Source organism: Dendrobium catenatum, unplaced genomic scaffold (genome assembly GCF_001605985.2).
Source record: "Dendrobium catenatum unplaced genomic scaffold, ASM160598v2 fragScaff_scaffold_1242, whole genome shotgun sequence".
Classification (NCBI taxonomy): domain Eukaryota; kingdom Viridiplantae; phylum Streptophyta; class Magnoliopsida; order Asparagales; family Orchidaceae; genus Dendrobium; species Dendrobium catenatum.
The window spans coordinates 92,771-116,009 of NW_021319704.1; the positions used below are offsets into that span (position 1 = coordinate 92,771).

Here is a 23,239-nt window from a genome sequence, read left to right on the forward strand (position 1 = left end):
AATTGTGTTACGAGTGGGTCAAATATTGATACCCCTAATTCAGCTTTGTGAATAGCCTCCCAATTATGAAACTGTATCGCCTACTTATCTATCAGAAATGTCTGTCCTGGCTTTACTACTAGTTTGGAGCAGCAATTAATCCGAGGAAGACAGATAGGGCTAAGCGAGAAATTATTTTTAGAGCGGATATAAATTGACAGTTTTAAGAAAACAAACAATATTTTTATTGAAAAAAGACGTCCCTTGGAGAGGTCTTAGGGCATCTCCAACCGAAAAACTCATTTCTCACTTCAAAATGCAGTAAAACTCCAAAATGCCGTAACTCGACTCCAATCGAACTTCATTTTCTAATATGAAAAAAGGAATATTCCTAGCATATTCTTTTTCTTGTTTTATTTTAAATTTTTTTAATCATATATTTATATTTATCAATTTTAAAGCTATTATAATTTTAAAAATTATATTTTTAAAATTTATTAATAAAAAGTAAGATTTTATTTTTATTTAATACTTTAAATGAGAAAAAATATTAAAAAATAGTAATATTTTATTTAAAATTATCATTTTTTACATTAATGCCAATAATATTATCTTTATTAAAATTCATAATCTTATGTAAAAAATATTCTATTATTATTTTTTATAAAGGAAATCTAATTTCTATCAAAGAATAATATAAAGTTGAAAATTTTTAATGTAGTGACATCCCATCCACAAACTGGTAGGGAAGGATATCAAAGCAAAATCCCTTAAATCTATTTTGAGATTTATGCATTATTGCTTATCCTTAATTACATTACAGTTATTTTAAAGCATGTCCTAAAATTAAATGACTCTCATTTGTCATTTTCCTCTTTCTCTCTCACTTGCTTTTTCTCTCATATATTTAATATTTGTTCTTACTCTCTATATTTTTTTGAAAAAAAAAATAAAAATATTTTGATGTAATTTATATTAAGATAAGGTTGAATTTTATTAAATTTATTTTGAAATAACTGCAATACAAATTTAAATCAATAAATTTAAATTATATTAGCATATTTTGACATAATTTTTGTTTTCAGTCCACCTTAAATTCTGGTCCTGGTTGGGTCATATGAGTTTGGCATTATAAGAAAAAACCGAACTTTTTAAATGAACTATTTTATGCCGGGAGATGAAGGGAACAGCACCTCAATACCCCAGCCATGAGGGCAGAGATCTCGGTTCGACAGAAAAAAAAAAAATGAAATCCTTTTCTACATTAAAGGTTATGAAAATAACAAAAGAAAGGTGTTGAGACAATACTGGCTCTGGCAGGACCGAAACTGATTTAACAAAAGCAGAAAAATGTCACAACTAACAAGTTAACTAAGCACAATTAATAATAAATTTTAATAAAATGAAATATAATCTTTTAGCTATTAAGATATTTGTTAGCATAAAAAATATTATTTACTCTGGTCCTCCAAACTTGTAAAACTAGCTAGATAATCTGTGTCTGCAGGATTATTGAGTGACCGTGATGCAAAAAACCATGTTCTTCATCGGCTTTGCTATCCTCTCCATCCTTCCAACAGTTGCCACGAGCCTCCGCGACATGCTGACCACTTCAAGCCCCCTGAACGACGGTGAGACCCTCATCTCCGCCGGCGGTACCTTTGCCCTCGGCTTCTTCAGTCCCAACAGCAGCTCCGGCAAGCGCTACGTAGCGATTTGGTACCATAACATATCTTCCCACGACGTCGTCTGGGTGGCCAACACTCGAAGTCCGGTTGCAGGCTCCGGCGGCTCACTCGCCCTGACCTCAAACGGTACCCTTCTGGTCTTTGACCACAAAAACACCGCCATTTGGTCCTCTCCGTCCACCGGAAAAACCACCACTGGTACCGCAATCAACCCAACCGCTCAACTCCTCGACTCCGGAAACCTGATCGTGAGAGATGATGTCTTCGGTAACAACTACATATGGCAGAGCTTCGACCACCCTTCGAACACTATGATTGCAGGGATGTTTATAGGCTGGGACCTTCGCACACATCTCAACCGCAACCTAACTTCCTGGGCGAGTCCCACCGATCCATCGCCAGGGGAATATACAACCGCAATCAACCTCAGCGGAGTTCCGCAAGTCATCGTTACCCAAGGCCACAGCGTGTTCTTTCGCGGTGGCCCGATGATCGGAAATAGATTAGTCGGCATGCCGGAAACACCAAATTATGCAGTCATTACCGTCACCTTCGTGACAACAACCGAGGAGGTGGGATACTACTTCGAGCCGGCCGTCAACAACGTCATGTCGATGCTGAGGTTAAATTCAAACGGGACCGGGCAGCGATTCGTTTGGATTGACCCGCCGGGGCAGTGGAGCCTGTTCTCCGAGTCACCGCAGGACCGATGCGACGAGTTCTCGCTTTGCGGGCCATTCGGGACTTGCAACGCTTACGAGTCGCCGTCTTGCCGCTGTCTGTATGGGTTTCGGCCCAAGAACCCGCCCCGATGGGTGCTAAGAGATGCTAGAGATGGGTGCATGAGGAACAAAACCCTCGACTGTCGGAACGGAACAGGTACTGATGGATTCGTTACGGTGAGTGGGGTGAAACTTCCAGACACCTCGGCGGCGGTGGCAGACAGCAGCCTGGGATCAGAAGAGTGCAAAGCGAGGTGTTTGAAGAATTGTTCTTGCACAGCGTACTCGCTGGCTGGCGCCGCCGGTGGCGGGAGTGGCTGCATAATATGGGCTGGCGAGCTTAATGACATGCGCTTTTTCCCCACCGGTGGCTCTGAGCTCTTTGTGCGCGTCGCCGCGAGCGACGCTTCAGGTGTGTTCTTCCATACACAAATTATTTTCATCGAAAATGCACTTTGCCAGCTACGGTCTAATAATTTATTTTTTATTTGATAATTAAAATAAGCTTAGAATAAAAATCCCATAAATTCAAACATAGATTTACTCAGGGGCTCTTTGTTTTAGTAAAAAAGAAAATATAGGTTAACATGGAATACATTATAAAAAAAATAATATAAATTTAAACATTCATGTAAAATAAATGTAGATAAATATTTTTAATTTATTTTAAAGTAAAACAAATGTAATATAAGCACCAATGATAATAATGATGGTTTGGGTGGTGGCAATAGGACTATATATAGGTGGCAAATAAATGTTGGTTGCCCGTGGCGGCCACAACGGGCAGATAGTGACGAGTGGCGACAACAAGTGAAGCTTTACTCTTAAGGCATTTTTAAAGCTCTACTCTTAAGGTGTACTTGAAATTCACCTAAAATCAAGGGAATTTTAAATACATTTGAAAATGAATTTGATATTGTATTATACAAATACTTTAGAATTTTATTAAGTATTCCCTTTGCTTCAAATCAAATGTCAATATTTTCAAAACACCTATATTTGAGATACTTTACATCCCTTTTACTACAAGCCAAATAGCTCTTGATTGATTGAATTTGTTAATGTATTTTTTTCCCATTATTATTGATACGTCACCAAAAACTTGTCTTGATCCAGTATGAATCTCGAGGCATATCTTAGTTGATAACTTTCAGAATTAAATTCGATCATCTAAACATCAATTTCGGCAAACTTATAGTCAAATTGAACGTCTCAGTAAGATGACAAACAACACTAAAATTGGTCCAATATAAGCCCAAATGGGCTCAAATCAAGGACTTAAAAGCATATTAAAAAATTTTAGAGCACTAATTGGATGATCAAATGATATCCAAATATCATATGCTTATAGTCAAATCGAGCGGCTTGATGAGACAAATCCAACAAGCCTAAGATCGCTTAATTTTGACATCATTAAGGTACTAAAATGTTGATCAAATACGCTATAATCAAGGGGATCAATATGAGTCGTTCGATGGACTGCTCCAAATTTATCATGGATTTTCTCCATGTTTACGGGGCATGCCACTCTTAAAATCTATAATAGACCCCGAGCCATCTTCATCCACAAACTAGACTAGGCCCAATTGGCACCTGCATTGGGCAGCCCTTGACTTCAACCTTCCTCCCCCATCAATCCCATGACTTGACTCAACCCATGCAACACCCAAATGGACCAAAACCGTAAAAGTTCGAGTCAACCCGAGCCCATTCATTCAATTGGGCTGCCTCATGTTCAATTGCCTAACTAATGAGTTTTATAAACACACATCGATTATTGATTATTTCCCTGTAAGCATGACCATTCACATAATGTTGAACAGGTACAAAGTAGCTATTGTAATTCTTTGTGTTGAACGAAAGTATTTTGAGCACCATATATCCTAACTAATAACTTATTAGTGTTGATGCATCATGCAATATTTTTTATTGTATTCTTTATAGGCACAGTATCAAGCCAATATAATCACAAGGGCAAAAGGATAATTGCAATTGTTGTGCCACTTATCGGAAGTTTGCTCATTGGATGTATATTAATCAGTTGTTTGATAGCTTATCACAACAAGAAAAAGGAAAGAACTCGAAGATGTATGGCCTCATTTTCATCTACTTATATCACTCAGATGTTCTTAATTAATTATATATTTTTTTTCTTATCTTAATTTCTCTCTATGTCATGACCCATGAACAGATCATAAAGAAAATGATGAAATGGCAAGTGATAATGACATTGATCTACCTTTCTATGATTTTGAAACCATTGTTGAAGCAACAAATAACTTCTCAGAAGAGAACAAGCTTGGAGAGGGTGGTTTTGGCCCTGTTTATAAGGTAATTCAATTTCAAACAAATTTGATTTATAGTAAGAACTTTATACCAAAAAAAATATGTTTTAAAACTATGATCTATTTTATTTGTTTATGCATGGAAATAAAATCATTATATTTGATGAATTAGTGAAGTTTTATACACATCATTTTTTAATTATATCAAATCACATCTCTGTTTTCGGAAGTAGATTCACTCTCATGAATCTAATTGATGAAGGGGTGGGAAAAAATGACATCTTTATTTTCTTGGTTGTGTCATTTGATAGTTAGAAGCTTTCTTATGCTACATGATAGTTGTTTATGTTGCCTTAACACTTCAAAGAAGTAAGATTAGTCATTATCTCTATCACCATTTCTTTTTCAAATTCTTTTTGTTGTCCCAAATTTAAGTCATCAAGTAGGTTCAAGATTTTTTTTCCAATTCCTCATCAATCAAAGAGAGCTCAAATAGCTTGGTTCTCCACATTTTGCATCACATAGATTTCTATGTAAATGGGAAAGTCTACAAACTATATTTTTTAACAATGTTGAATAGATCACAATGGTGCATGCTCTTGTCTTTTGAAGCTTTCCTTCTTTATGTAAAGAGAAACATGATCCCATTGCTTATACTTCCTTTCAATCTAAAGACAATCATGCCCATTTGTATGATTTTGGTATGGTTCCAATAGTTTCATCTCCACTTTCATATCTAGCTATTAAATTCCTTCTATGATTAATTTGGCTTAACTTTAATGGTTATTGATGTTGAATCATTGATGAATAATAAAAGGCCTTTTAAGGAAGGAAGTCCAAACACATTTTAAATAGAGCCTAGTCGGTGGAATTATGTGTGGTATGGTTGAATGAAAATTGTACATATGGGAGGATCTCATCCTATAATTTTGATAAATTAGAGTTGAATTCTCTCAAAAATGCACCACCATGTGATGAATGGTCTCAATTTAATGGTTAATTTATAGATTATGGCTCAAAGAGACTTAAAAAAAATTCCTTAGAAAGGGAGAGACACAATTAGAGATGATAGGGGTTTGAAGCCTACTATGGAACCAAACATAATTGCAAAATAAATACGATACATCCTTGTGAGTGCTTAATTTCCTGCACATGATAGGGATGATCTTCTTAGAAAGTCATCTGCCACAATAGACGTATATTTATGACACTCATGAGTCATGGTAAACCGCTAAGAATATTTATGGAGATGTTATCCTAAGATCAAGTTAAAATTAGCAAATATATTTAAGTCCTATATTCTATTAAAGGAGTTTAATTTCATAAAATAGCACATCCTTTGATGAGTTTTGACATGCTAGGATCCTTGCATGGATCATACATGTAACCCTGTAATTTATAAGGGCTTTTGTAACACCAAGGTGTTTGATCACCTTGAATGCACATGCCTTCTTTATCCACTTAAAAAAAAAAAAAAAAAAAACATAATACAAAGTTATACCCCTTGGTAAATGTGGCATTAAATGAATGTACCATTTTAAGAGATTAATAATATAGACTTTTCTCATGGGATTAATGCAAGGCACGTTGAGTCATATATTTATCTTTTCAACAATTAGTTGTTTGGGGGACTACTTTATCTAAATATAGAATGTTATGCACCCATAAATTTAGAAGACAAATATGTTTATAATAAAATATATATATGCCTGAGGTTTCTTTTACCTAACATGAATTTAGCTATACATGGTTCATTTTGTTTGGAATTTTGGCTCCTTATAAGAGTAACCTCCCATAGTTAATTATATCTTTAAGATTTTAGGCCTTAAGAAAATTTTGAATTGAAGTTATGGTCATAATTTAAGATGTTGAAGGTAAGATAAATGAATGTAAGCTTGGGATATCAAAATGGAAAGTTCAATATTTAGAAGGATAATATAAGTTTCCAAAGAAAAAAAGCTCTATGAGCATGTGACCTTGGGAAGCTTTGGATGCCTAAAAGAAGCATAAATATATTTTGAAATTAATATTTTAGTAATGATTGATACTATTAACCTTAATTTAAAATTAAATATTTTATTAGTGAGGTTTCTGGTTCCTCAAAATAATAATGACCGCATTATTATGGACACCTCATGTGAGGACTTTAAACACCAAAACTTATGATGGCAATCTCAAACCTAAATCTATGGTGACTTGCATTATCACTTGGGTATAAAAAACTATCTAATTATAATGCAACCAATAGCACTGGGGTTAAACCCATAAAAAAATAGAAAAGTTATACATTGGTCTTATAACCCTGCTTAATAGAGACGATCAACTAAACTTATCTAAGCAACTTAAAATTCATGATTCTAATGTTCCTATGAAAATGAAAGGTGGTATTATTATTAAGAAGAGGGATCTATAGACACGACACGATGCTACTCAAGGAGCATGGCCTTGGCATATGGTGCTCGACAATGAAGGGTACACTATGCATATATATATATATATATATATATATATATAATTTGTTCATTGATGAATGGTGTAAATCTATTTAGTGAATCATTACATTTAACCTTATGAGCCCAACATAAATGGTTTCTAGGCCAATTATATTATAATTTAAGAAACCTAAGAAAAATCATGTAATTTTTAAATCACATTGAAGGAATACAAATCATAGTAAATCATAATGATATATTAAACATGTACATCTGTGTGTGAAACTTGGTTTGGTAGTACAACCTAGAAAAAGGATAATAAGGCAATTAAGATCTTCCATAAAGAAGAAGAAGAAAAAAAAAAAAAAAAAAAAAAAAAAAAAAAAGATCTTCCATATGTATAATCTAATCTTTTGTTATGTATGATAGTTAAAGGTTGGCAAATGAAGCCTCCTAAACTCTAGCATATCTCCAAGCCTTATATGTTTATATCATCCCACATGTCTACAAGTATTTTTTAGACTCAAAATATACATAAAAATAGCCATACACAAGACATTGGCTCTAAGCTTTCATTTTAGCATCACACAACATTATGCCGAGCATTAATTAATGCTTTCAACGAAACTATGCAATTAAGCACTTATATAAGAAAAATATTTATATCTTAATGTTCACAATTACAACAAAATAACATTACTAATGCATCAATATATCACTCAGCTAAGCAAGAAAGGAGAGTAACCTTAATTACACTATAGCCCTAAGATGACTTATGATGTACCTTTTATAACACCTAATATGGCTAAGTTAGTGATAATGGCTATTTAATCAATATATGATGTTTATATTATTATTTTGATTAAAGATTTTCAAGCTAATTATTTAAGGATGATTTAAATTTAAATTCTTAATGAAGCATTTTATTAACATTAAAAGAGTGGAGGTGGTTAAAAATACCTCAAACACACTCCATATTTTATTCCATTTTCAATTTTTTATTTTTTCAAGTAGGAGCTATGGTCAGCCATGCTAGGTTTAAAAACACTCTAAATACTCTAAATAAAGGAAAATAAATCTTTGAATTTTAAAATTCAAAACTTAAATTTTGAATTTCAAAAGTTAAATTCAATTAATTTTTTTTCAAGAAAAATTTAAGCACTAAGTCTTCATGTATTTGATCCTTTGTGCATAGTAATCTCTAGCCCTTCATATAACATGGTTCCTTGATGCTGATCATTAGTGGATCTTTATTGTGCTTGATAATCTTTAGCCCATGATATTGGGATGGGACCCTGAAAAACTATCATGACATTTTTATGCTATGTAAACACTAGAAGATCAAGGATACTTTTAAAGAGACAAATTTAAAGCCTAATGAACCAAATTGATAGACAACTTCACATAACCTCACTCCTATAGTTTGACAATAATAGGTCTTTACATCATTTGATACTAATTGAGCTTTAAAAGCTTGGACCTCCTCCCATTAGGGAGGTGATGACCCCTTTTTGAATTGCTCATGTGAAGTATTTTATAGGATGCTCAAGGCATTCCATATCTAGAGACTCTATCAATATAGACATTTTTCTATGGAGCATAACACTTGTAATTAATCTTGACATTGGAATATCAAAACTTAAGTCTCAAAATAAAGGCCATTCAATTGAAAACATAAGTGAATAGATAAATGTTGCCAAACATAATGATACCCACCATTCCTTTGATTTCACAAGTGTGAAATTTCAAGGGAAAAGTTTGCTTCATTAGAAAGAACTATATCAAACTAAATTTGGTTAAAATTTTCTAAGCATGTTATTATAATAGTAAACTAGTATTAATTCATATTTCATTCATTGATTCTATATATTTACATTAATTGTTAATGTTTAGGGAAAGAAAAGGGATGGAAAAGAGATAGCTGTGAAAAGGCTCTCCAAAAGCTCGAAGCAAGGGGCAAATGAGTTCAAAAATGAGGTGATGTCAATAGCTAAGCTTCAACATAGAAATCTAGTTCTACTTTTAGGTTGTTGCATACAGAGACATGAAAGGATGCTAATATATGAATATATGCCTAACAAAAGCTTGGATACTTTTCTATTTGGTAAGGTTTTAAATATTGCTACTTACTATTTTTGTCCAATTATTTGGGAGTCAGTATCTAAAATGGATCAAAGCTTTATTTTAGGCTTTCCTATACATTGTTTAGCCATGCTTTGCTAATATTTTTATCCTTTAGCAAATATACACTTATGGACTATATCTATGGTCAGATAAGGAAAAAAAAGTATTGTTAAATTGGAAAATGCGTTATAAAATAATCATCGGAATAGCTCGAGGACTTCTATATCTTCATCAAGATTCGGCGGTTAGAATTATTCATAGAGATTTGAAAGCTAGTAACATTCTTCTCAACCAAGAGATGGAGCCGAAAATTTCAGACTTTGGCTTGGCAAGAATATTTAGAGGAGATGATACAAAATCTGAGACCAAAAGAGTAGTAGGAACATAGTAAGATTTATCATCTTATAATATACATTTACTAATGCATCAATGATATAATATTTTCATTTGTCTTGAATATTTATTATGCAAACTAAATCTTTCCATGCAGTGGCTATATGTCTCCCGAATATGTGATGGAAGGCATTTTTTCAATAAAATCTGATGTATTTAGTTATGGAGTTATAATTCTTGAGATTATAAGCAATCGAAGGAATACAGGTTCTCCTTCTCAATCCAACAATCATCTTATAGACCGAGTAAGTTATTATTATTATTTTTAATGACAATCATATGATATTATGCATAAACAACATAAATTCTTTAATACAGGCATGGATCTTATGGAATGAAGGAAAAGCCATAGAATTAGTTGATGAATCAATAAGCAATTCATTTCCTATTATTGAAGTGCTAAGATGCATCAAAGTAGGACTTTTATGTGTTCAAGAATACACTAATGATAGACCATTGATGTCTTCAGTGATATTGATGTTAACCAGTGGGACGGAGGTGTTACCAGAGCCTAAGCGTCCTGGATTTGTTTCGAGGAGGTATTCTTTTGAAGAGGACCATTCAAGTTCAATCAAGCAAGGAGTTGAGTCTATAAATGATGTATCGTTGACAGTACTAGATGGGAGATGATGAAGAGTTCATCAATAATTTTAGTAACATTTTAGCAATATAAACTCAAAATTAAATTTACCACATGTTATTAGGATGTTATTTTAAATATATTTTAATATTTTTATTTAACCTATAACTATATTAAAACAAAAAACATCATATATTCTAAGATTAAACTCAAAAGAAATTTTAAACTTTGGTTATTGTTTCAACATTCACTCAAATATTGATAAAAGTCATAGCATAATTTTATAAAAATTAAGTTCTTGCCAAAATGTTTATTGGTGTCATCATTTTCATTGCATCACTATACACTAAAGAAAAAGTTCAACTTACTTAAAGAAAGGGAAATTTATTTATTCAATTTATGTTAGATTATTGATGCCTTGTATTGAACATGCACTCCCAAAATGATCTATTGCTCTATTAACACAATACTAAAATTTTATGTGCTATTACCTATGAATGATCATATTATGAAACATGTTAGGCTTATACATTTAAAATATAAAATTTAACCAATTAAGTAATTATGTAGTATCTCACAAAATTTGATTCTATTGAAAATCTTAAGTTTGGAGATATGTTATTCCATGGTTAATTCTATAAAATATTATAGATTCATTTTTTTGTCTAAAAAGTCCCAGTCACTTATGCATTATGTAGAATCTTCTAAATTCATCTTTTTTGTATAGAAGTCCAAGTTAGATCTTATTTGGAATCTTTAAGATTCATCAGTAGATCAAGGAAATATATGTTTAGAGAATATTTAATTGTTTTATTATGTACTTATAAATAGGGTTCCATACTATAACCTAGTAGAAGGAAAAATTATTCTGTGCAGACACTAGATGTCGTTCGGAGGCCAACCAGAGCGTGCCACATCATTTTTTGCTCGGTACCGGTGCTAGGTATCATTGTGTACTGGGTGACGTATTTTGGTTGTCATCGGGACTGTCCCGTGTTTGCACTGAATAATTTCTCACTAGCCACTTCAAGTCATCTTAAGGTTTTATTATGCTCGATACTATATCTTAAAAGTTCATTTCTATATAATACTTTAAATAAACAATGAAAGTTAAAGTCTTTCCCTTCTTTAATACAATCTCTTTGTGCTTATAAGAGACAATATTAGTTACCAAGATGTTTGTTGTACTACTTGATTGAAAGTGATTTTAAGCACCACTCTTTTTTGTATCTTTTCTCAATTAATTTCATGCCCTAAACAATAGAAGGTCGTGGACTTGAAATCGGCTACAACTTTTAAAATAAAGTTGCATTTGTGCAAATTTTTGATATTTGATACACTTTTTTGAGATTTCTTACATCTATCCTTAATGAACGCCAAAAATATCTCTACCTCCATGTTGGTTGGCTAATGTTCGACCACCAAAGTAATAATTGCACTCACTAGAGTGAGCTTTGATAATACCAACAACTTTAGATTCTTTCATGCATCTTAAATATGTTGTAGAAATTAACTTGCTGAATAACTTATTATGTGAGAGTAAGTATCGAGTTACATTTATTTTGAGTCATCAAGGATCTTTGAAATTTGTTAAGATAATGCTTAACTTGAAGTATTCAATAAATGGATCCACCGAACTCTACCCCAGGGGCTAGTCAACCTATATCACTTCTAATTGATCCATGGTGAGAATAAGCTCTAAAATTGAACCTCCATCAGGATTTCTTAATTTAAAAAGTAAATTGATGAATTGGGTGTGGTCCTAATGGATGTGCTACTTCTTAATCCCATTTTGACTTTAAGTAAGTAATTTCATAAGAGCTTCCTCTCTTGTTTCATACTGCCATTGATTTGATTTGTCTTTATCTATGAGATAAAGAGTGTTACCAAGTGTCAAAGAATGGCTACAATGCCAACCAAATCTACACCAAATACCCCATTGGCATAGAGATTCTAGAATAAGTATTCTTCTATAGTTGCCTCTAACGTCTCCATAGCCCATTTGAGTAGTCACCTTGAGTGGTCTGACTCACTTGGACTAAATTTAAGAATGGTCATTTACAAACTGAATCAAGTGTTCTTGAAAGTAAGATTGAAGTCATCATGTAGATATAATTAAAGCCTAAGCGATTGGGTGGGGTAACTCAACCCCACATAGAATTTTGCTTGCATAGTATATTGGCCACTACTTTTCGTTTCTTCAAAGATAAGGATCAAGCTTACCACCTCCTCATCGAATCAAAGATGTAAGAGCAAGTCCTCTCCTAGCTGAAATTTTGAAGTAGAGGTGATGAAGAGAGGAGCGACAGAAATTATTGAAAGGCGACTTCACATTCTTTATTCCTGACAAAATTCTTAGCACTACCTAGAACTATGAAAAATGGCAAGGATGGTTATCCACTGTTGTAAATTAATGCTCTAGTCAACTCTGTAGTTAACTATCGATTGATAAGTTGCTGGATGCCTTTTCAAAATACCATCAAATCAAAATGCACATAATCAACTATGAAAAGATGGCATTTATAAAAGCCAAAAGGTGATGTGTTATATTGCTATAATGGAATAATATTTGGTTAAAAAATACATGTATGACACACCCAAAGATGATGTATTATATTTTTTAAGATCGCGAAGGGTAAAATGTTGAGGATTGTTTTGATGATATCCTCATAAAATATTAAAAAAAAAATCCAAAAAAGCTTATTGAAGTTTTCAAAAACTTGTTCTACTCTAAAAAAAATACAAGTGCACCTTTAATTGGAGAGAGATTAGGAATGTTCTTAGGCTTTATGCCCACCTCAAAAAGTATCATAATGAATAAAAACAATCAAAGCAATTTTTAAAATGAACTTATCTTGAAACAAGGAGTTGCAGATGTTGACTATATAAATAATTGGCCTCATTTGACTCATCTCAAATTTGGGTTACAATTAGTACATTTGAGATTCATTCAATGTATTAAATCTCCTCCATGAATGTTAGGGACCACCATGATGATGATGATTGCTTACGTGTAGACTGATTTATTAGTAAATGCTAGTTCAATCTGAACAAACAAACAACTAAATGCTAGTTCAATTTGAATAAACTTCTTTTCAATCTGAACAAACAAACACCTATAACATAATTAAAAGTTGAAACTTACCACGAAAAAGCTCCCAGAGAATCTACAGAATTTTCTTACATCTATCATTAAACTTTTTAGGATTCAACATTAAGGGTCCTTGGGACAATATCACCCAAAGTGAAAGTTCGTGGAGGGCAACTTTATGAAATAAAATGCTAATTTTAAAAAGAAAATATGTGAATAAAAATCCAGTAATGACAAGTTTTCATAAACAAAATGTCATCATTTAAAACATTCAAAACAAAAGGCATTCTTGGTAAGATTAAAAGTAAAAAAAAGGATGTATTCAAAAAAATATTATATATAGACAAGGTACTTCTTTGAGTTATTTAGTTAAACAGATAACAAAACTAGGATGACATTTTGGTAACATTTTAGACAAATAACAAAACTTTGATGATGTTTACTAAAAATAGAAACAAAAACTATATAGAAAGTTTACAGAAATTAAATAATTTTCATAAATAACTCAATAACAATATGCTAGTAACATACATAATAAAAAAATCATGCTAAAAACTAAAATCAAACAGATAGAATAAAAAAGCATGAAATATAGAAAAAGAATGAGTATAATATAGGAGATTACAATGATGACTTGTTTACCCTTTGAGAATATATCTGCAACATTAAGCTTTAAAGGAAAAATAAAAATGAAATAGATTAAAGGTACAGGGTGTGGCATCATGGTAATATAAGCTATAATGAAGCACAAACAATATGTTAGACAAGGAGACGAAGAAAAAGAAGATAAATGAAATTTAGCAAATTTTATGGCATAAAATGGTTTGCACATATGAAGCACATGTTGCCTAAGAAAATTCACTACTAAGGCAAGAAACTTACCTTCTATAATCATTAATGCATAAGGCGCTAAAAAAGATGCCTTGTCTTGCTTGAGAGCTTAGGCTTCCAACTAAGAGGTTTTGGGTTCAAGTCTTTGTGTATGCGTTTTGTGTGTGGGTTTGTCTTAAATGGCATAAATGGCTCAAAAAAAGAAGTGAATTTATAATTTTTAATCAATAAAAGGAGAGATAGAAGATCAATTCACCACATAAATCGCCAAGCGTTAATCTAAAGATTGCAATCCTACAGAAAGCTGTCCAAGGTAAAAATCTCGATGATGAATATACACAAACATAGATTTTCAAAATAAGTTGAGGGAATAAAAGTCAAATACTCTACTACAACTCTATTGTTAGCACATAAATTTTATGTTTTCCCACAAAATATCCTATGCTTACTTATAACAGAGATATCAACATAAAAACAACAAAATCAAAATTACAATATCACTCTTTATTTGTAATGCTCCAAAATTTGAAAGATTTGTCTATTTATTATTTTAAGAATATACCAGAGCTTATATAAAACATCAATATAACAATAACCAGCAAAAGCACTAAAATCATATTAATTAAGATATTTTGCTATTTCACCAAAATATCATTTATAATAGCAAGGAGATCACTAATATCACTAATTTATCACAAGCTCCTGACTATAAAATAATAAAAGGAAATACATAACAAAATCTTAAAAAAAAACTTGAGGATCTCTGTCAACCTCTTCAACTGGTCCTAACCCATTCCCTGACCCTAAATCATTAAAAATCCACATAATGAGCTTAAAAGCCTAGCAGTAATCCAAAACTCACTAAAGCTTTAAATGTAATGACTAAAAAATCAGCATGATATGTTCAATCTAATATAATCAATAACAACCAATATAAATAATGATAAAATATTATCAATAAAACTCAAAATGATCAATAATAAAAGCAGTGAATCATTACAATTAATCTAAAATTAAATAATTGATATAAAATTCAATAAATTGATAAAACAACAGTGCAAAAATCATTCATAAATAACTAAAGAAATATATCTTATCAATTCATATGCATCATCTATTTATGAATTATTAATGCATCTAATACTATCAATGATATTAATATATCTTCAAAATAAATGATGATATGCATGCATCAATGCTTGATTTAGCAAGATAGGATATCTAGCTTTAATGCGGTGTTTTCAACATATTTTATCCAAATTGATTCCCAGTTGGCCATTAGTCATATCAAGTATCACTTACAAATTAATCGATTATCATATTCAATTAATCAATTATCATTACAGGTGGCTTCATTAAATCAATAAAGAGTCATTATTCTCTGCCAGTCGGCGTAATCAGTCATCTTTTATAGGCCACAACCGGGATAACACCACAAACTATCTTTAAAGAAAAGCTCGTCAGCCCACCCTCCTATACATGATATTATGTTTTAACAGCTAGCTCATTTTATAATGCTAACAACCAGCCGTTCTTACTTTTGTAAATATTGCCATAATCAAAATACAAAAGTAAATAATCAATTATGTTCATTATAAGAAAATATATATAATAATCACAATTATTGAAAACTAAAATATGATTTGAGTTACTTACAATAAATAGAAGAAATATGTGAACAAAATTGACAAATGAAAAAATCTTGAACCACCTACTCTTTCTTTTCTCTATCTTCTTTCAAGACATAGCGCTGAAATTCATATTTCTCATTAAAAAAATCATTTAAAAAAAAATTCAGTTTATTACATCACCAATATATTATAAACTTCATGTTGCAGTAAAAAATAAAGTTTGGAGTTCTCAGTATATTCTAATTATCCAATCTAAATGCAATGCCAATGAACAAATAGGTGGGAAAAAAAAAAATAGAAATTGGCCATGGGCTTCCCCCTTCTGCGATCTTAAGCTTCCACACGATCAAATCAAACTATACTGTGCCAATCCAGCATAAAGTATTCACCAAAATCAGATCATAATAGTATGAAGATCCTAAAATTTTGCAGATTTACGGGATTTGGTCGAAGAAGCACGTGAAAGGGAGAAATAAAGTTACCTTCACTGCGAGCGAGCTCTTGTAAGATGTCGTACCTTCCTATCCGACATGAAGGGATTGTCATCAAGGAGTGAAGTCGAATAGCTACGAAAATGCCGAAGAAGCTACTAGTGCAGAAGTCTATGATGAGGGAGGAAGAAACGACGATGGTCCCGTGGGATTGTCTGAAGAAGCTATTGGAGCCAAATATGAAAAGCTTTCGAAACAATGAGGGAGGAAGAAACGACGATGGTCCCGCGACAATGAAGGAAGAAACAACAATGGGTTCCCGCAAGCTTATCTCTTTCGCCCGCCTAAAGTCCTTTTTCGCTCGATTTGAGCAGGGTTACCTTACATGTAAAATGACTTGCACCGGAGAGTTTCGAATGCATTAGAACTTTACTTTATATTATACCCAACCAAACACCAAAAAGTTAAACAAGCACTATATTTATTATAATTTGCATATACTTTTCTTCCATCCAAATAGCTCCTACAATAAGTCATTTGTTGAGCTTTGAAGAAGCCATTGGCTTGATAGTTGGATATCACTTAATCAATAGTTCATCTTGATAAATCATCTTTCCTGGATTTGTCTCTTGAGCTAACTTCATTTATTGTTTAGGGTTTCGAGCAATCTCTTAGGCTTATTGGTCAATTAGTATTTGTTCTTAGACAACAAAAATTGCCTATCTAAGTCGAGTTATCTATTAAACTAAGGAGTAGATATGAAATTGAGTAGGTCGATTTAACTTGATTTGGAATCTATTTGATTTATCTTGAGCCGAATTTCCTTCAATTGAATCAGAATTTCTATCCATTTGATCGAAAAAAAAAGGATGTACATGTGGGTAGATAACTTATCGTACTTCTTTTCTTCATGATAGAAACATCCAAATTAGTCGAATTGTTTATTTTTATTGAAAATGAAAATGAAAATAAGACAAAGTTGAAAAGAACGGTTTATAGAAATTAAATATTGAATTAGTTTATCTTGATCTGTTGATTGAGAATTTTGACTGTCAATTAAAAAATCTTAATTTGAAACCTACATATATAATATGTGTGTAAATTTATTTGGATTGGCCTATATGTCATAAAAAAATAAAAAGTCTACAGGTGACAACACGTGTTACATATTTCGGACGCTTCTTTTGGTTGGTGAGTATTTAATATTTGGCATACTTATTCCATATGGCTCCAACAACCAAACTTCGTAATAGGAAGAGCATTTACCCATCAAACAATCAGTCAGTTTCAGGCGATGTCACCGTGGAAATTAGAGGTTTCTTCTTTCTATTGAATTTGAATAGAAAGGAGGACTTTAATGAAGATTTTCTTATTGAAATATGAAATATAATTAGCGTCCAAAACTCATCCAGTGTATTATTATAACTTATAGTTTTGAAAGCATGCTTACATTTATGTTTTTCTTTCAATTCAATTTTATGTAAATTAAAAAGATAAACTACATTTTATTAAGTATGAACAACTATATATAGATTATATGACATCACAAACAAATAAAATTTTTATCCAAATCACATAGAACATTTTTCATTCCATTCAATTAATATCAAAAACTTATAATAATTTTTTTTTTACAATCTACCTCTAACCTGCCAACTAAACCACCCATCAATGTGACACTTTTGAGCATAGTTGTATAACCTCCATTTAGCAGCTAATCTGCCACTATACCAGTCTCACAAACTATCATGCCTCATCAATAATTTATTTAGCTAAAGCACTTCCAACCATGTCTCTCTACTATCTAATGACATAATACACCTATGCTGCAACAAATACCTCATATCTTTGTTCTTATATATCTCTCTTTAAATCTCATCTAACACTATCTTATATCTCTCTTTAGATCACATCTAAACATTACCTTACATCTCTCTTCCGAAATATAATCTCAACACTATCATCAAGCAGCCTAAAGTCTTCATTGGCATAAAGCTATTTAAATTGAGTTTCGTGCACTAGAATCCAACCTTACTTGGTCCATTATCATTTTTCCACTAGGCAAACAAATTGGTTGCAAGTAGATCGACAATCTTAAAAACAATCATGATGGATATGTAACAAACACAAAGCTTGTTCAGTTGCCAAAGGTTATACTTAACAAGAAAATGTGGATGTCTTGCAGACTCTTAACCTTGTAGTCAAAATGGTCACAATTAAGATGTTAGCCTTAATTTCCAGCCAAAATTGAGTCCTTAACAAATTGGATGTTAATAATGTTTCTTACACAAGGTTCTTTTTAAAGAACTTTATGTGGATCTATCATTAGGTTATATTAACATGGGGGTTTGTAAAGCTCAATATGATAAACTCATGTGTGTACTACACAAATCAAGGAGCATCTTCAAATAGGCCTCTCGCAAGTTGCACTCTAAATTTCCATTATCATTACATCAATTAAGTTTCACACAATCCAAATCTTTATTCATAAAAAAGAGCTCATTCAAGCATGACCGCTCTCTTGCTCTATGTTGATGACATAATCATTAGTAGACTCTCTCTCTCCCTATCATAAAACCTTTATATCCGCTTCTCCCAATCCAATTCAAACTCAAAGATTTGAGCACTTCTAAATATTTTCTAGGACACAAGATCACTTGGTCTAGTATGGGCATTGCCCTATCTTAGCAACACAACATTTTATAACTCCTTGAAGACACCGACTTTTTTGTTAATAAACAAAAACAATAATAATCAATAAAAAAACTCTCCAGGATCCAAAAAAAAAAAACCAATTTAATGTCATTGATTACAAACCCTTTCCAAACCCATCTAAATTCATAAGATATAGCGACTATTGTATCTTAACCTATCTTGCCTTTACATCATCTTTGTTGTCCACAAATTCTACCAATTCCTAGCATAGTCTAGGACCATGCATCTAGTTATCTCAGGTCATCTACTTTAGTGCCTTAATATGGTGGAACAAGATTTATTCTTCTTTGCAACTTCTTCTCATCAACTCAAATCTTTTTTATACAGATTAAGGATTGACAAGTCCTATGAAATTTTATTATTGATTTTTTTTTCCTTTTTTTATACAGCTCACTAATATCATGGAATGCAAATAGTAGCATCCAAATCCTTTGCACTTTGCATTTTTCTTGGGTAACATAAATAATGAATTAACATGATTAACTCAACTACTAAAGGATTTTAGCATGCAATAATCTTCTTTATCACTCATCTTCTTTGATAGCCAGGTTGATATCCATATTATAACTAATACCATCTTTTATGAATGAATCAAATACATTGAACATGGTTGTTATATTTATTCGAAAAAAGACAGAAGATAGTTGCATCAGGCTCATGTCAATTAGACACAAATACCAAAATGTCGACATACTCACCAAATAACTATCATAGGCTTCGTTATCTTTGCACCTATCCAATGTATCTATTAGGGACATCTCTAGCTTAATTTGAGGGGGTATTTTATGTGTCCCAATTATTATCTATATAATTTGTCTAACATTTATTTTGAATTACACACTCCTGCTCATCATATATATATATATATATATATATATATATATATTCTTTTTCTTCTTTTTTTCTTCCTTTCTCTACTCTATTATAACGATAATACATGCAATATAATTTTAATTTGTGCACATTAATATCTAAGCTTTGATATGTATTTATACATTATTCAAATAATTCAATCACATAAAAATATCACTAATATTATTAAAAAAAAATGAAATTCATGTAAATATTTTAATATGCTTCAGTTATTAAATATTATATATGTAAATATTAAATATGTATAACAAACTCATATTATTTGTAAATATAAAAATATTTTGTGGCATGCTCGTAAAACCTTATTTGTACTGTGCCATTTTTTTTTGGACATTTAGGTCATTAAAGTCAAACTCACACACATAACACATACACATAATAATAAAAAACAGATCATCTCGGTTAGAGGATAACCCGGTCGACCTAGAATGCAACCCACACCAATTTACACGGGCCAACACTTAAGACTTTCACGAAGCGCCGAGGGGATTCAAACTTGGTACCTGACCTTTGGCCAGCCAGGTCTCCACCACCAGGCCACCCCACGGTGGGTAACACATACACATAGACTTGAATCTTGAACCTCTTAGTTGGAAGCCTAAAGCTCTCAACTGTGCCGTTTTGATTCCAACTTGGTAATATCATAAGAGGAGTTTTCAGTCAGAATGAATGGCGCACCCCTTTGAATAACCCGAACCATGAAACAACCAGGGGATCCACACGAGCTCATCATCCTCACCGGCCTCGCTGTCCTCCTGACCGCGCACTCTGCCGCGGCCACCACCAACCTCGGTGACACGCTGACCACCAACCGCCCCCTATTCGACGGAGAGACCCTCATCTCCGCAAGCGGTGTCTTCGCCCTTGGTTTCTTCAGCCCAAACAATAGCTTGGCCAACCGCTATGTCGCCATCTGGTACAACAACATCACATCCCACGAGGTTGTCTGGGTCGCCAACGCCGGAAGCCCTGTTTCCAGCTTCGCCGGCTCACTCACCCTGGCCCCCAACGGCACCCTTCTAGTCATCGACCGGAACAACACCGTCGTATGGTCTTCATCTCCTCTTCTCAACACCGTAAATAAAGACACAATCCCAACTGCCCAACTCCTCGACTCTGGAAACCTGATCGTCACAGATGATGAACACGGCAACTACATATGGCAGAGCTTCGATTACCCCTCAAACACGATCCTTATGGGAATGTTCATTGGATGGGATCTGCGCACTGGTTTCAGCTGGAACATAACTTCTTGGGCGAGTTCCACTGACCCATCGCCGGGGTCCTACGCCATGATAATCCAACTCAGCGGCGTGCCGCAGCTGGTCATCACCCAAGATCATGAGATCATTTACTGGCGCGGCGGCCCATGGGTAGGCAACGGCTTCACCGGCGTGCCACAGGCATCCGCTTATAATACCGTCGCCATGTCCTTCGTCACAACAAGGGAGAAATTGGGCCTGTACATAGAATCGGTGAGTGATGCGAAGTTGAGGATGATCTTGAACCCGAACGGAACAGCTCAGCGGTTTGTATGGCTAGACCCACCAGGGCAGTGGAGCTTATTCTGGCAGAATCCCATGGACGAATGCGATTCTTTCTCTCCGTGTGGCTCGTTCGGCATCTGCAACGCGAACGAGATCCCGCACTGCAGTTGCCTCTTGGGATTTCGGCCCAAGAATAGGGGTCGATGGGCTCTAAAAGATGTGAGCGATGGGTGTGTTAGGAACACGACGCTCGATTGCCGGAACGGTACCGGCACGTCCGATGGATTCTTGATTGTGAGCGGGGTGAAGCTGCCAGATACGTCGGCGGCGGTGGCGGATGGGGAATTGGGGTTGGATGAGTGCAGGGTCAGGTGTTTGACGAATTGCTCCTGCACCGCCTACTCTTTGGCTGATCCCAGCAACGGCGGAACCGGGTGCATCATGTGGACGGGGGAGCTTAAAGACATGCGTTTGTATGCCAACGGTGGGCAAGACCTTTACGTCCGCGTTGCCGCCATTGATTTAGGTATGTGTACTTGGTATTTGACATACATGCTTGCATACATCATGTGTATTGCGTGTTATAAAATTTAGGACGATAAAAATAAAAAACAAAATTCTATGTTTTGTTTTTTTCATGAACATCTAATAAACAAAAAATTAAAAAAAATTTGTAGTTTTCAGAGTTTTTCTGATGAATACTAAAAAATAAATCACAAGATCTGGTCAGATGAAATGATTAATTATATAGATATATTATAAAAATATGTTGTTTGCTCAACCAAAGAAGATAGAATTACAAGTCTATATTTTTATAAATATGAGAGAATGGTGTAGATTCGATAGTTAGATAATTTTGGTCGATGATAATAATTTGATGATGGCAATGAGATGATGGTGATCGAATAATGATGAATAGATTATGATGGGTCAATGATGATCATACAACAACGGTTAGGAGACGATGGTGGATGACGACAATCGAGTGATGAGTTCGGGTGTTTTGCACCTTAAAAGTTTTTTTTCCATACAACTGTTCAACATTGCAATAGTGTGTACCTGAGCGCTGTGGTGTTACATTGTCTGGTCGGAGGCAGACAAAGAGTGGAGCACTGTGGCGCTCTGGACCCTGACGCTGCTAGGGAGCATTGTGGCATTATCGCGCAGACTGAAGATAGAGAGTTAAGTGTTGCGATGCTCCAAATCTTGTTTCACGGCACTGCGAGGACTAGACAATTTTCTTTATCATTTTTCATGAAGAGTTGTGCCCTTGGTGGTTTTAAGGTGTTTCTCTTTATTTGTTCATGTGTGAGAATGTTGTAAGGCTGAAGAGAGACAATGAGAGAGTGAGAGAGAGAAGAGAAATCTATACTATCTCTCCCAAATTTTTATAGTGAATTTCTTGGTGTGGTGTTGCTCTATGATTTTTTCTGGTTTCAAGTTTTTTCACATTAAATCCTTGTGTTGTTTCTTTCCACTAAATTTTTTTCTTTTTTTCTTTATTGCATTAACACTGCCGTTGCCAGGTCCCAAGTCCTGGATGAGAAAAGTGGAGGGTTGCGTTAGGTAGTCGACAGCCAGCGTAAAACTTGTCGAACAATAATGACATGAATCCTTTAAGAAATTGTGTTAATGCTAGGGCGTCCCCTGGAAGCGACGCGCTGTATGGCCTGAATACAGTGACAAGTGTGCAAGGGCCGCTGCACCGGCGCCCGGGTGCAGTGTTAAATAGGCAAGGGTTCCCACATCAAGGACGGATGTGGGCAAAGAAGCAAGTCCATGATACTAAAATTAGGATAGGAACTTGGAATATAGGTTCCCTTACAGGAAAATTAATGGAATTAATAGATATTATGATTCATAGGAAGTTAAATATTTTGTGCATTCAGGAAACTAAATGGGTTGGAGATAAGGCTAAGAAAATTGATAGTTTAGGATTTAAACTTTGGTATTCGGGTAGGAGTCGTACTAGAAATG

General features: G+C 33.7%; 2 protein-coding genes across 4 annotated transcripts in view; both read left to right on the plus strand.

The window, feature by feature from the left end:
- The first annotated feature begins 1,426 nt into the window (after window positions 1–1,426).
- LOC110109648 (receptor-like serine/threonine-protein kinase SD1-6) lies at window positions 1,427–10,313 on the plus strand. Of its 3 annotated transcripts, none has more exons than XM_020840829.2 (7): window positions 1,427–2,801; window positions 4,334–4,477; window positions 4,581–4,720; window positions 9,000–9,210; window positions 9,380–9,617; window positions 9,721–9,868; window positions 9,942–10,313. In XM_020840829.2, exons 1-7 carry the CDS (start codon window positions 1,505–1,507, stop codon window positions 10,251–10,253), a joined length of 2,490 nt encoding a protein of 829 aa, XP_020696488.1. In that variant the 5' UTR covers window positions 1,427–1,504; the 3' UTR covers window positions 10,254–10,313. The 3 variants fall into 3 exon arrangements, with proteins under 3 accessions (XP_020696488.1, XP_028555143.1, XP_028555144.1); XM_028699310.1 differs by having other exon boundaries at window positions 10,093–10,234; XM_028699311.1 differs by lacking the exons at window positions 1,427–2,801; window positions 4,334–4,477; window positions 4,581–4,720 and having other exon boundaries at window positions 9,014–9,083.
- A 10,054-nt stretch (window positions 10,314–20,367) lies between these two features.
- Window positions 20,368–23,239, plus strand: part of LOC110105336 — a 39,348-nt gene continuing 36,476 nt past the window's right edge. Inside the window, 1 exon segment of the mRNA XM_028699307.1 lies at window positions 20,368–21,326. Within this exon segment, the coding sequence (XP_028555140.1) occupies window positions 20,474–21,326 (853 nt within the window). The 5' untranslated portion in view covers window positions 20,368–20,473.